The sequence below is a fragment of the Sceloporus occidentalis genome, unplaced genomic scaffold, assembly GCF_023333645.1.
Source record: "Sceloporus occidentalis isolate IW3139 unplaced genomic scaffold, rSceOcc1.0.p SCAF_4, whole genome shotgun sequence".
In the NCBI taxonomy this organism is placed as follows: Eukaryota; Metazoa; Chordata; class Lepidosauria; order Squamata; family Phrynosomatidae; genus Sceloporus; species Sceloporus occidentalis.
The window spans coordinates 5,064,120-5,077,669 of record NW_028316984.1 but is presented as its reverse complement, the minus strand read 5'-3'; the positions used below and the strand labels follow the sequence as shown (position 1 = coordinate 5,077,669).

Genomic DNA, 13,550 nt, shown 5'->3' with positions numbered 1-13,550 from the left:
GATTGTGATTTCCTGCATGGCAGGGGGTTGGACTGGATGACCCTTGGGGGTCTCTTCCAACTCTATGATTCTATGAGAGTGACAATTGAGCAGGAGGTTTGGTGGGATGGCCCATGGGGCACCTTCCAGCTGTATGATTCTATGATCTTATGAGCTTACTATTTCTTGTGGGGTTTTAAGAGTACATAGATGTAATGTTGTTTTTTTCACTAACCTGTGATTGTTCCACCAATGAGAGCAATTGCAATTGAGCATCCCAGAGCAGCAGCCTGCATCCCAGTAGATAAACTGCAAGATGGGACAATAAAATACAAATGGCATCATCTTCTTCTCTCTTGAATGGCATTTTTCAGACACATTTTTTAAAAATACAGAATAAAATAAGAACAATAGTGGCAAAATACATGGAACATTTTATGGCAGGTGAGAAACATGTAGAATGGCAATACTTGTCCGAAGGCCACAACTTGTTCAATATTCAGAGGTCCCTCAAATCAGCTGCCAATAATTTGTGGGCACCTTCCCCCTCTGTCTTTGTGGAGTTACTGGTGTTGTGCCTTACACTCTGGGTGGAAAAATGAAACCACCTACAGTGATAATCACCTCTACTTGTGTTTCCTGTTCAGGCAGTCAGTGAAGCAAGAAAACCTGTGTCCTGTAGAAAGCTGTGAGGTTTGAGAAAAGCCCTGTCACTGGCTGGAAATAATGCACTGATATTCTTAGGAGCTACAGACCCAAGTACAGACATGAAGTACTTTTACCCCAATACCATTCATCATAATTTTGTGGCATTTTATGCAGAACAATATGCAAAATAGTGTTTCATTGCTACATTGTATTCGCCCTTTCCAGCTTCCCCAGCATTCTTCCCTCTGGGTAGTGGCAACAGCAGTGGGAAAAGTAGTAAGCACCTGTAGGGGTAAAGTCAGAAAAGCTAAAGTGCAGAATAACTCAGGCTTGCTAGAGAAGTTAAGAACAATAAAAAGGGCTTTTTTTGGATATGTCCACAGCAAAAGGAAGAAGAAAGAAATGGTAGGGCCACTGTGTGGAGAAGATGGCAAAATGTTAATAGGGGATAGAGTAAAGGCAGAATTACTCAACACTTCTTTGCTTCAGTCTTCTCAGAAAAGGCAAAGGCTGTTCAACCTGAGGATCATGGAACAGAGGACAGAATAGGGGAAATTCAGCAGAGAATAAGTAAAGAAATACTACAGGAATACCTGGTTAATCTAAATGAATATAAGTCTCCAGGACCAGATGAATTACACCCAAGGGTATTAAAAGAACTGACAAATGTAATAGCGGAACGAGTGGCAATAATCTTTGAAAACTCCTGGAGAAGAAAAGAAGTCCCAGCAGACTGGAGGAGGGCAAATGTTGTTCCCATCTTCATAAAGGGGGAAAAAGTCCTTTACCTAGGTTTTCCTTCTAGCCAGTTTCAGTGTTCTCCTCTTCTACTTCTTTTCTTCTTCTTTTCTCCCCAACAGAAAAAAGCCAAGTCTCTACCTTTTCTTCTTTTAGTTTTATGCTTAAAAAAACAAAAGTTTAGTCAAGCTTTATCTTTATAGTCTCTATGGTCAGCTGCTCGCTCTCCTTCTTCTTTGCTTATTTAAGCTTATGTATATCTTCTTCTTGACGTTTCAGGCTTTTTGGTCTTTCTTTTTTTATGTCCTTGAGAATATCTTATCTTTACTCAAGAGTTGTTCCTTTTTTGTCCTTTCCTTCTTTTCCTTGCTTTTACGTCGTTCTCACTCCTCCTCAGTTAGGTGTTGTTCATCAGTAAGTTTGTCCTTTTTATTCTTTTTATTCTTTTGCAATCACTCAGCAGTGCATTAACTTGTTATCCAGTTCATTTTAGTCCACTTTAAATGCCTTAGTCAGCTCAACTTGCACTCTTTAATATACAGTATCTGTTTTTGATTTGAGCTTACCTGCAGCTTCACAAAGCACTCTTTGTTTTGGGGAAACTCAGTGATTACAAGCCACTGTGCATTCAATTTCTCCCTCCTCGCCAGTAGTCTCAAAGGGGATCCGTTTTGTTTTGTTTGTAAAGTCCACTCTCCCAGAAAATTAGAGAAAAATAAACTTACAGGATGTGTTATGAGACTATCCTTACACTTGTAGAATTAATCATATTATTGAAATTTTGCATTTAGGAGTGTGGGTCTCGGCAAGCTGCCACACACAGGCAATTGCTATCGCGGATGTCGGAGCCCTGTGGTTTCTCCCCGTCTTCCACCACGTAGAGATGGGGAAGCCAGGTGCCGACCTGGGCAAACCTCCTGGCGAGCTACAGTTGGCAGACCCTCCCCCCCCCCCCCCCCCGTATCTGGGGAAGCTGTGGATGGGGAAAAGATGGTCCCATTCCAACAATAGCCACGGAAGTGAGGAGCAGCGAAAAGTTGCGTCCTTTCGCCTCTCCTCCCACACTGGAAGTGCTTTAGCTTTTCTGACTTTACCCTACTCTCCACATTACAGACCGCATTACAGCCAGATGAACTCAATCAAGGAAGCCACTGTCTTGAGTTTGCAAAATCTGATGGGATCTGTTAAGAACAGGGTGACTTTGAGAGCTCTTATTCACAGGGTGTCATTCATATTAGTTGACTTGATAGCTGTTAACAACAACAAAAGGAAGGTAAGGCAAGTGGTTTTTATATCTGGAATGAAAATACTGTATCAGGAAACAAATCTAGTTTCTGTTTCATTATCTCATTATCGGCTTGGTTTGACTGAAAAATGATATTCAACTTTTGTCTATGCATAAGTAAAACGGTTTCGCTATTATTATTATTATTATGTTTATATCCCACTTTCCTCCCAGTACAGAGACTCGAGTCGGCTTACAAATCTAAAACAGTTCAAGTTAAAACACTATAAAACATGCAAAATACAAGTTTAAAAAACAATTAAACAATTCAAACAATTAAAAACGTTACATAATTAAGAGTTAAAAGTTCAAAACTCTTTAAAAAAAACAAAAAATAATCATTCATGTCATGTAATCCACTTTGTGGGTCACAGGGGGGTTTAGTCTAAAGCAAGCCATAAATTTATTGAAAAATCAAACAAAAACTCACTTTTCGTTGACTTGTAGAGCAGCTGCAATAATACTTGCAATGCCCCCCAAAATTCCAGGCATGCCATGCAAGTTATGAATACCACAGGTGTCTTGAATATTCAGCTTTGAGGCAAACAAAGGCTACAAAAGAAGTGAGCTGTTGAGCACTGAGCTTGAATATAAAAGAAGTGAACTACTACTTTTAAGTCCTTTTAAATGGATATTGTAGAAAGAAAATAAATATAATTATTCTTTTTTCTGTTACATTTTCAAAACAGCATGTCTAATACAATGAACAAAAGATATCATTGAATAGATTCTGTAATATGTGCTAATCTGAAGCTGTTATCCAGCTAATGAATGATGATGGGACAATATACACCTACTGGCTTGCAAATGAAGAGGCCTGACTGAAAATCCAGCAAAATTTTGCTTGCCAGGCTATAGTCGTGCCTCTTCCTGATCAGAGTTGTTGCTGCTGCTGCTGTTATATTTACTTATATCTCACCTTTCTTCCAATATAGGAAATCATGGCAGCAAACAGCAAATTTAAAACTATATAATTTAAAAACAGTACAAAAACATCAACATGTATAAATATCAAATTTAAAAAACAATTAAAACATTTAAAAGTTAAAAAGGTTATGAATTCAAATGTAAATGTGTTTAAAACTGTATACAAACCTTAAAGTCTAAATGACACAGCATTTAATGCCCAACCCTTGTTAGTTTGAAATAGCTTTAGGGCACAAGAATGTTTTTATTTGCCATTGAGGGAGGGAGTTCCAGAACCTAGGAGCAACCACTAAGAAGACCTTTGTGTATAACATTCCTCCAAGTGCCTACCTCCTGTGTATGCATAGTGGCCACCTCCCTCCAAGCAAGCCTGAGAAGATGGTCATACAAAGAAAAGTGCCTCTCTGGAAAATCTCAACACAAACAAACAAACAAACAACTTCATTTATATACCGCTTCATACTGAAGTAGCAGTGTCTAAGTGATTTACAACTGTAAGCTAAATGTCCCCAACAAGCTAGGTACTAATTTTTGCAACCGTGGAAGGATGCAAGGTTTTGTACTGAACTCGCAACCTTATGGTTTTGAATGAGTAGCTGCAGTACAGGCATTTAACCACTGCGCCACCAGGGCTACTCTAGTTGGCTTATAAAGGGATGTTATCCAAATTTCTGGGTTACCAAGACAGCACCCACAAATTAATATGTAATAGGGGAATTTTAATAACTCAGATTAATAGCAGCAAGAAAACTATGGGTAACCTCAAAGAGTTGAGATCTCCCCTATGTTTAACAGGTTCAAGAACTAGACTCTCACAGTGCAAAGTACAACTTAGTTTTATTGATTAACAACAAAGGGAGAAATTACCAGCCACACAATAGCATTCACACACACATATACACACAAGAACTGAAATATATAAAAGGTGGAACTGGATAGCACATTAAAGGACTGCAGTGGGCAATGCTGATCAGTTCCAGAAACCAGGCTCCAGTCTGGGAGAAAGCTGATTGATGTGACTCAATCTACTTGCTGTGTAGCACAGAGAACAGTACTAAGGGTCTATGTTTGAATCTGATAATGTTTCTACCTATTGTAAACTGGATGGAATTGCTATTGTTCAGCCACATGTATTTATAGCAAGAAATAGGTTTTGGAGCAGTGTTTTGGGAGTTAAATGGCTTTTCAAACAGCTAGCCTGAAGAAGAAGAGCCCTCCCTCCAGTCCATCTGCCTTGGTCCAAGCCTCAGAGGGAGAGAAGAACCACTGGACCTCATCCCTTTTCCCATCACCATTCCCTTCTCCTTTTGTGTCGTGTCTTTTAGATTGTAAGTCTGAGGGCAGGGAACAGCCTAATTAAAAATAATAATTGTAAGCCGCTCTGTATAAATACCATAAATAAATAAATAAATAAATAAATAAATAAATAACAAAGAAATATGGTCTTTCAAATAACCTCGACCCAATCTGTATGGGGCTTTATAGTAAATGCATTATAGTAATCCAAATGGGATATAACCAAGGCATGTACCACCATGGCCAGATCTGACTTCTCCAGGAACAGGCAGAGGTGGCGTACTAGCTTTAACTGCAAACACAGACCTGGTCTCTGCCAAAACCTGGGCCTCCAGGCTCAGAGATGAATCCAGAAATACCCCCAAAACTATGAATCTGAGTTTTCAGGGGGAGTGCAATCCCATCTAATACAAGCTGAATAAAGATTCCTGGATCTTCCTTTAGACTGACCAGAAGTACCTCTGTCTTGTCTGAATTAAGCTTCAATTTGCCCTTATCCAGTCCATTACAGCTTCCAGACACCCATTTAGGAGAGGAACAGCTTCCTTGGAATTAGGTGGAAAGGAGTGATAGAGCTGGGTATCATCAGCGTACAGGTGACATCTTACTCCAAAACTCCAAGCAACATCTCCCATCAGTTTCATGTAGATATTGAAAAGCATAAGCAGTCTATATGGGTATCTGCAATAAAGGCATATCTGCCAATGGAACTTCATGGAAATCTTCACAACTCTAAATATTGAAATCATTCTAAGTATGAGAAAAATCTATGCCATAATCTCAATGAAAGTTCCTGTTAAACATTGAACTTGAATACTTTTAAGCAAGTTGTCTCTAATTATCTCTAAAAGTCCCTGATGGTCTTTTATATAATTCAGAACAAACTACTACTATATACTATGAACAAATGCATAGGTCAGTTTAGGACCTGAACTGGGAGAAAGGTGGGGTATAAATTAAATAAATAAATAAATAAATAAATAAATAAATAAATAAATAATATAGTCCAAAGTGCTCCCAATAGCCAAAGATGACCTGATGGAATTTGATTCAATAGTGCTCCATTTTCATCTTATTAAATAAATAAATAAATACTTTGTGGAGAAAACTGTTTGTATTCATTCTGACTTGGTCTTCACAGTAAAGGTAGAGTTTGGGTAGGCAACCAAGTCACATGGAAGAGTTTCAGTTTCAGTTTGTTCAACATGATGATGTGGACAAATTGTTTGGAAAGGTAAAGCCAAACACTTGTCTTTTAGACCCTTGTTCATCTATATCCCAACCTCTCTAAAAGAAGCAAATGTAACACCTTTATTGAAAAAAGCCTTCACTAGAGACCCAGCCAGTCCCTAATCTCCCCTTTCTAAGTAAGGTCCTAGACTGAGTGGTGGCAACACAACTCCAGGCTTCCAGGCTTACCTGGATTCATTCCAATCAGGTTCAGGCCTGGTTATAGTACAGAAACAGGATTGGTCACCTTGGTGAATAATCACCACTGAGAATTGGACAGGGGGAACACAGCCCTGTTGGCCCCCCTGAATCTTTCAGCAGGATTTCATCCTATCGACCATTATATTGTTCTGGATTATTTGGCTGATGTAGAAGTTAGGAACACTGCCTTGCAGTGGTTTTGTTCTTTTTCAGCTGCATGTTCTAAGAACATGATGCTGGGGAATGCTGATCAGCCTTTTGGCCATTAGCTTCTGGGGTTCCACATGGATCAGTACTGTTCTCTATGCTTTTTAAGATCATTGGGGATGAGCAGATGGGCTAGGATTGTCAGAACCAGTCATTTGGGTTCAGTTATAATGGTTATTCATATATATGTATGCACTCTTATAACTGTTTATATTCCTGTTCTGTCTAAAGTTATTTTAGTGGGAGGGGGTTGAGTGGAGAGTAGAAAAGTTTAGTAGATGCTAGCTTGGTAGAAGAGGCCCAGTCAGGCAGTTTGTAATGTTAGTGATAAGGTGTTTTGTCTGGCATCCAAGGTTGGTCGCTTGAGAAAGTCTTGGTTTCCGTGGTGTGTGGTGAGGGAATAGAACTGGGCTGGGAAAAGGAGGGGAGTTAAAAGTGTGACTTTTTTCCTGTGGACCTCAGATTCTGCAAAAATGTGTCAATGGATTGTTTCTGCCTTACTTCTTCTTTCTTTTGAAATGAGTTTTCTTTGTGGAACGTTGGTCTGAAGAATCCCAGATCTCACAAGGATAGTGCTGAGCCCATGCTATCCTGGCCCCAGTGCTAACTTGAGTTAGTACCCGGGTCAGTGTGGGGATGGGCAAGTGTTTACACACCCTTTGCCACACCAACCCAAGACCCAGGAGTGCAAGCACTCTTTATGTTGCCACACTATCACTTCAACTGAGAAGCCTCCCATCACTATATCTGGAATGGAAACAGAGTGCCTGGTACATTCATGTGGCCAGGCACCCCATTTGTGCATTAGACGTGGCAACAGTCGAGGGAGCTTCTCAGTCTGAGCAATACACCGCAAGGTAGGAATGTGGGGCGTGTAAACAGCCAGGGTTTGCTGTGGAGTTTCCAGTAAACTCTGAGGCAAATCGGGGCTTCTATTGCCCTAGGGTAATGGCTGTTTACTCTGGGATCAGGCCAGATCCATTGGATCCTGGCACCAGGGTTTCAGCCTGTGTTGTCTGAACTATTATTATTATTATTATTATTATTAATTTATAGAGCATTGTAAAGTTTGCACAGCGCTTTACATAGTAAAGGTCAAATAAAGTAAGGGGAAAAAAGAATAAAAACCTGCCAGGCAGCATACAATCTAAAACAACAATACTACATGCTTAAAATATCTCTAAACTAATACTAATTAGTATACAGTAAATCATAGAACCATAGAGTTGTAAGAGACCACAAGGACCATCCAGACAAAGTAAAGACAAAGAAAGCAGCAGATTAACAACCAGTAATTTGGAATGCCTCCCTAAATAAGAGTGTCTTCAATTTGGCCCCAAAATTAGCCAAGGAAGTAATAGTTCTTAATTCTGTGGGGAGGAGATTCCAGACATGAGGAGCAGCACAGGAGAAGGGGCAGATTTGAGAAGGGGAGGAGGAGACCCTTGGTTGGGTCAGGAGACCAGTGTCATAAGATCTCAATGCACATGGAGAGCAGTAAAGAGAGATGAGCACTCACAAATATGAGGGAGCCGAACCATGAAGGTCAGGAAAATAATTTTATATCAGATTCTGAAAGGAAGCCAGGAGGCCAGGGGGAACCTGGGCTTTTTGCCCTGTACGGACAACTTCTATATGAACCTGCTGGGATAAATCATCTGGAGCTTTGGGGGTTTGGAGTTTGTCATCCGTAAGCTGATGATACCCAGCACTATCTCACATTCACAACTAATGCCAAAGAGTATGTGGTAGTTCTGAATACTTGTCATGATGTAGTAAATAATTGGATGCAGGTCAACAGACTAACGCTTAATCCCGATAAGACAGATAGTAATACAGGTCTGTAGGAAAATCAACCTGGGACTGGGATAGCAGTTTGTCCTGGATAGGTTTGCACTCCCTCTTAAAGATCAAATTTGTAGCTTGGGGTTGCTCTTAGACTCAGCAATGCTCCTGGAAAGCCAGGTTGATGTAGTGATCATGATCATCTTTGCCCAAACTTAGCTGGTGAGCCAGTGGCACCCTTTCTTGGGGGAAGTAGATCTGGCTACAGTGGGTCATTCCTTAGTTACTTTTAAGTTTGCACTGGGCAGCCAAAATACTGCATTGTTGGCATTCACTGTTTGAAACTACTGTTTTAACTGTGGCCCCAAACAGGCACTTTGTGGTGTGGCGGCAGCGATACTAGGGTTAGGAACTGCACACCAACCGCACGGTCCCTAACCCTAGTATGGAGTGGCGGCATACTAATGGTGAAGTCCCGTGTACACGGGTACCGCCATTGTGACGTAAGTACCACACAGCGTCCACACGGCACTGTGTATCGCTTACGCTGTGAGTGAGACAGTGGTACATTCGCGACATCACTCCGGCGCCATAAAAAGAACCCGGAAATACTGGGTTCTTTTTACTCCAGAGGGAAGCTGCACTGTTTGGCGGCTGCGGCTTCCTTCCAGAGGGAAATAGGCCGCCGGCAGGCCATCATTTTTCAGCGGTATGTACCGGGCCTGCTTTAAAACTGGAGTCTAGGATTTTAGGGCATGGTTTCCAGACCCTTCACCATTTTGGTCGCTCTCCTTTGGACATGCTCCAGTTTCTCAACATCCTTTTTGAATTGTGGTGCCCAGAACTGGACACAGTATTTTAGGTGAGGCCTAAAAGGCAGAATAGAGTGACACTATTACTTCCCTTGATCTAGATATTATACTTCTATTGATACAGCCTAGAATTGCATTGGCCTTTTTAGCTGCTACATCACACTGTTGACTCAGGTTTAACTTGTGGTCTACTAGAGCTGCTTGATCCCTTTCACATGTAGTCTCCTTAAACCAGGTGTCCCCCATCCTATATATATATATATATATATATATATATATGCGTACCTTGCCTTTCTCCGTATTGAATTTCATTTTGTTAGCTTTGGCCCAGCTTTCTAATGTATTAAGGTCATTTTGCATTTTGATCCTGTTCTCTGGGGTATTAGCTACTCTTAATTTGGTGTCATCTGCAAATTTGATAACTATGCTACCAATTGTGTCATCCAAGTCATAAGTCATCAACAGCTGGAGATAATAGCTAAACTATCAGACTGTTGACTCATGTTCAACTTGTGGTCTACTAGGACACCTGTCATCCCTTTCACATGTAGGCTTAACGAGACTACATGTGAAAGGGATCTAGGAGTCCTAGTAGACAACAAGTTGAGCATGAGTCAACAGTGTGATGCAGCACCCTAAAGGGCAATGCAGTCCTATCGGGCATCAATAGAAGTATAGTGTCTAGACTGAGGAAAGTAACAGTATTACTCTATTCTGCTTTAGTCAGGCCACATGTGGAATATTGTGTACAATTCTGGGCATCATAGTTCAAAAGATGTTGACAAACTGGAGCTTGTCTGGAAACCATGCCCTATGAGGAGCGACTTAATGAGCTGAGTATGTTTAGCCTGGAGAAGAGAAGGTTATGAGCTCATATGATAGCCCTATTTAAATATTTGAAAGGATGTCATAACTGAACATGGAGCAAGTTTGCTTTCTGCAGTTACACAAAACAGGATCCAGAACAATAGATTCAAACTGCAGGAAAAGGGATTCCAGCTCAACATTAGGAAGAACATTCTGATAGTAAGAGCTGTTCAGCAGTGGAATGTACTGCTTTGGAGTGTGGTGGAGTCTCAGAGGGTTTAAACTGAGGCTGAATGGCCATCTACTGGGTGTGCTTTGCTTGTGTATTCCTGCATGGCAGGGGGTTGGACTTGATGGTCCTTGTGATTCAAACTATGATTCTGTGACTTGGGAAGACAGTATGTTTGAGTTGCTGACAAATGGGATGACAGCTTTTCAAAGAATCATAGAATCGTAGAGTTGGAAGAGACCACTAGGGCCATCCAGTCCAACTCCCTGCCATGCAGGAAATCCAAATCAAAGCATCCCTGACAGATGGCCATCCAGCCTCTGTTTAAAGACCTCCAAGGAAGGAGACTCCATCACCCTCCAAGGGAGTGCATTCCACTGTTGAACAGCCCTTACTGTCAGGAAGTTCTTCCTAATGTTGAGGTGGAATCTCTTTTCCTGCAGCTTGCATCTATTGTTCCGGGTTCTATTCTCTGGAGCAGCAGAAAGCAAGCTTGCTCCCTCCTCAACATGACATCCCTTCAAATATTTAAACAGGGCTATCATATCACCTCTTAACGTTCTTTTCTCCATGCTAAACATCCCCAGCTCCCTATGTCGTTCCTCATAGGGCATTGTTTCCAGACCCTTTTATTCACCATTTTAGTCGCCCTCCTTCGGACATGCTCCAGTTTCTCAATGTCCTTTTTGAATTGTGGTGCCCAGAACTGGACACAATATTCCAGGTGGGACCTGATCAAAGCAGAATAGAGTGGCACTATTACTTCTCTTGATCTTGACACTATACTTTTATAGATGCAACCTAAAATTGCATTGGCCGTTTTAGCTGCTGCATCGCACTGTTGACTCATGTTCAACTTGTGGGCTACTTGGACTCCTAGATCCCTTTCACACGTAGTTTCATTCAGCCAGGTGTCCCCAATCCTATATCTCTGCATTTTATTTTTCCACCCTAAGTGCAATACCTTACATTTCTCCGTGCTGAATTTAATTTTGTTAGCTTTGGCCCAGCTTTCTAGTCTATTCAGGTCATTTTGAATTTTGATCCTGTCCTCTGGGGTATTAGCTATTCCTCCTGATTTGGTGTCATCTGCAAATTTGATAAGAATGCTCCCAATTCTGTCATCCAGGTCATTGATAAAGATGTTGAATAGCACTGGGCCCAGGACAGAGCCCTGTGGGACCCCACTGGTCACTTCTCTCCAGGATGAAAAGGAGCCATTTTGTAATTAGTGAATCAGTTGAACTGTAAGTATATGATGTAACTGAAAGAATTCTTCAGTCCTGACTACAAATATGTACTGTGATCTACTTTGCTTACTAAATAAAGGTTTTCTGAATCTGCTGAAGGCTTGTGTCCTTGGAGTGGATGACCCCCTCCCTCTTCCTCCGTTCCCACTTGATCAATGTTGTGTCATCTTCGTTTTGGTATCAGTGAATGGGAAGCATGCAATCCCTCTTTCATCTCAATCATTTGCTTGCTCATTCATGCAGAAATCTTACACTCCCTCCCCTCAATCATTCTTTTGCTTGCTTGTGCATTGATCTGCAATACAGTGTGCCCACACCATATGCAGGCGCCTTTTAAGCGGCTTCCAGCTTATGCTGGAAGGCCTGTGCCATTTAATGAATGGCACACTCACACTGTGCACACTCACGCTGTGCACACTCACGCTGCCGTGTGCACAAGCCCCATTATCCTCAATGGGACCCAAGCATAGGCAGAACTTGCCTTACACGGCGGGGTCCAGAAGGCAAGGGACTTCTGTATATGTGTAGGGGAATTTGCGGGGGAAGGAGTGCATATAATCCTCACATGAGCGAGCATGAGACTGATCAGGGGGGAAAAGGGAATGCATGCACTCCATTCACTGACATAAAACAAAGTTGAAACAATGTTGACTGGATGGAGAGGAAGAAGAGGGAGAGAGTAACCCAATCCAACTCCTTAACACTGATCTCATGGCTGGACATTTTCATGAATGAAAGATAAGTAAAATACAGTTTTCCCCCCTTTCTCCTTTGTGCTTGTGAGAGTGTGTGTATACATATATACTTTTAGTATTCCCTCACTCACTGGGGCAGCTAAGGGCGAGACATCGAATCAGAGTGCAAGGTAGTCTACATTGACAGGCAACTGATAGCAGCTATTGGTTAATAGGTTGATGCATGCAAGGAAGATAAAAGCAGAAGAATGAAGTAAATTCACCAGAAGGATATCTGTAGACACTTAGGCCAAAGTCACCCTTTTGTGTTTGTCAAGCGTGTGGCATTAATGAGTTGCTGCAGAGTCACTGCAGACCAGGAAAATGTGAAATAAGGCTTATTTTTTTCCCATCAGTGTAGACAACCTTTTACTTATTTCTAAAATATTTTCATCTTTGTATTATTTTAATTGGTTTTCATTTTTTCATCATCTCAGGAGCCCTTGGGGGGTGGAATATGTTAAATACATTAATTAATAAATAGTCACATAAAATAACAAGAATGGTTCTGATCTTCAGTACTCTAACATCAAATTCAGAAAGCCTCAATTTGCCTCAAAATTGGCACAGTATGAAACAAGGAGTACTTTACCAAAGCTGGGATATATTTGGCTGAAAAGTCTTTGAAAAGTTATACTCACAGTCAAATATTTGAAACCAATAACTGAGATGACTCCAGCTATGCTGCCTATTAACATGGCACCAAAGGGCAAGATGTTCAGATCAGCACAGGAACCCACAGCTACTCCTCCTGCTAAGGTTGCATTTTGAATATGCACCTGTGTGTGAAGAATACAATGTTAACCAGCAAGGTGATAGACATAAAACTGAGAATTTACTTTTTTTGTAATTGACTGTGTTGTATTGAAACTAAAAGAGGACTTTCTAGTGAAGTGACAGACACCCATTTACAAAAATACCAACAAAACACTCCTTATATAACTGTCATCTTCCGGCCTATGAGGGAGTTGATCAGGCAGGCCCAGCTCCATCAGGGCTAGCCTGGAAGAAGAGACTCCTCCCTCCACAACTGTCATCTTCCAGCCTATGAGGGAGTTGATCAGGCAGGCCCAGCTCCATCAGGGCTAGCCTGGAAGAAGAGACTCCTCCCTCCACAACTGTCATCTTCCAGCCTATGAGGGAGTTGATCAGGCAGGCCCAGCTCCATCAGGGCTAGCCTGGAAGAAGAGATTCCTCCCTCCATAACTGTCATCTTCCAGCCTATGAGGGAATTGACCAGGCAGGCCCAGCTCCACCAGGGCTAGCCTGGAAGAAGAGACTCCTCCCTCCCATAACTGTCATCTTTCGGCCTATGAGGGAGATGACCAGGCAGGCCCAGCTCCATCAGGGCTAACCTGAAGAACAAGAGCCTTCCCTCCAATCCATCTGCCTTGGTCCAGGCCTCAGAGGGAGAGAAGAATG

At 41.6% G+C, this 13,550-nt stretch overlaps 1 protein-coding gene across 2 annotated transcripts in view; it reads right to left on the bottom strand.

The window, feature by feature from the left end:
* Positions 1 to 13,550, bottom strand: part of LOC149313448 (ammonium transporter Rh type A-like) — a 50,729-nt gene that overhangs the window by 5,620 nt on the left and 31,559 nt on the right. For both annotated transcript variants that reach the window (XR_016280827.1, XM_089519127.1), the window contains exons 6-8: positions 12,770 to 12,907; positions 3,081 to 3,202; positions 215 to 288 (exon numbers count right to left, since the gene is read on the bottom strand). Coding sequence is in view for 1 of the 2 variants with exons in the window: in XM_089519127.1 (XP_089375253.1) it covers positions 215 to 288; positions 3,081 to 3,202; positions 12,770 to 12,907 (334 nt within the window). In the remaining variant the exon portion in view is untranslated. The remainder of the gene's footprint in view (positions 1 to 214; positions 289 to 3,080; positions 3,203 to 12,769; positions 12,908 to 13,550) is intronic.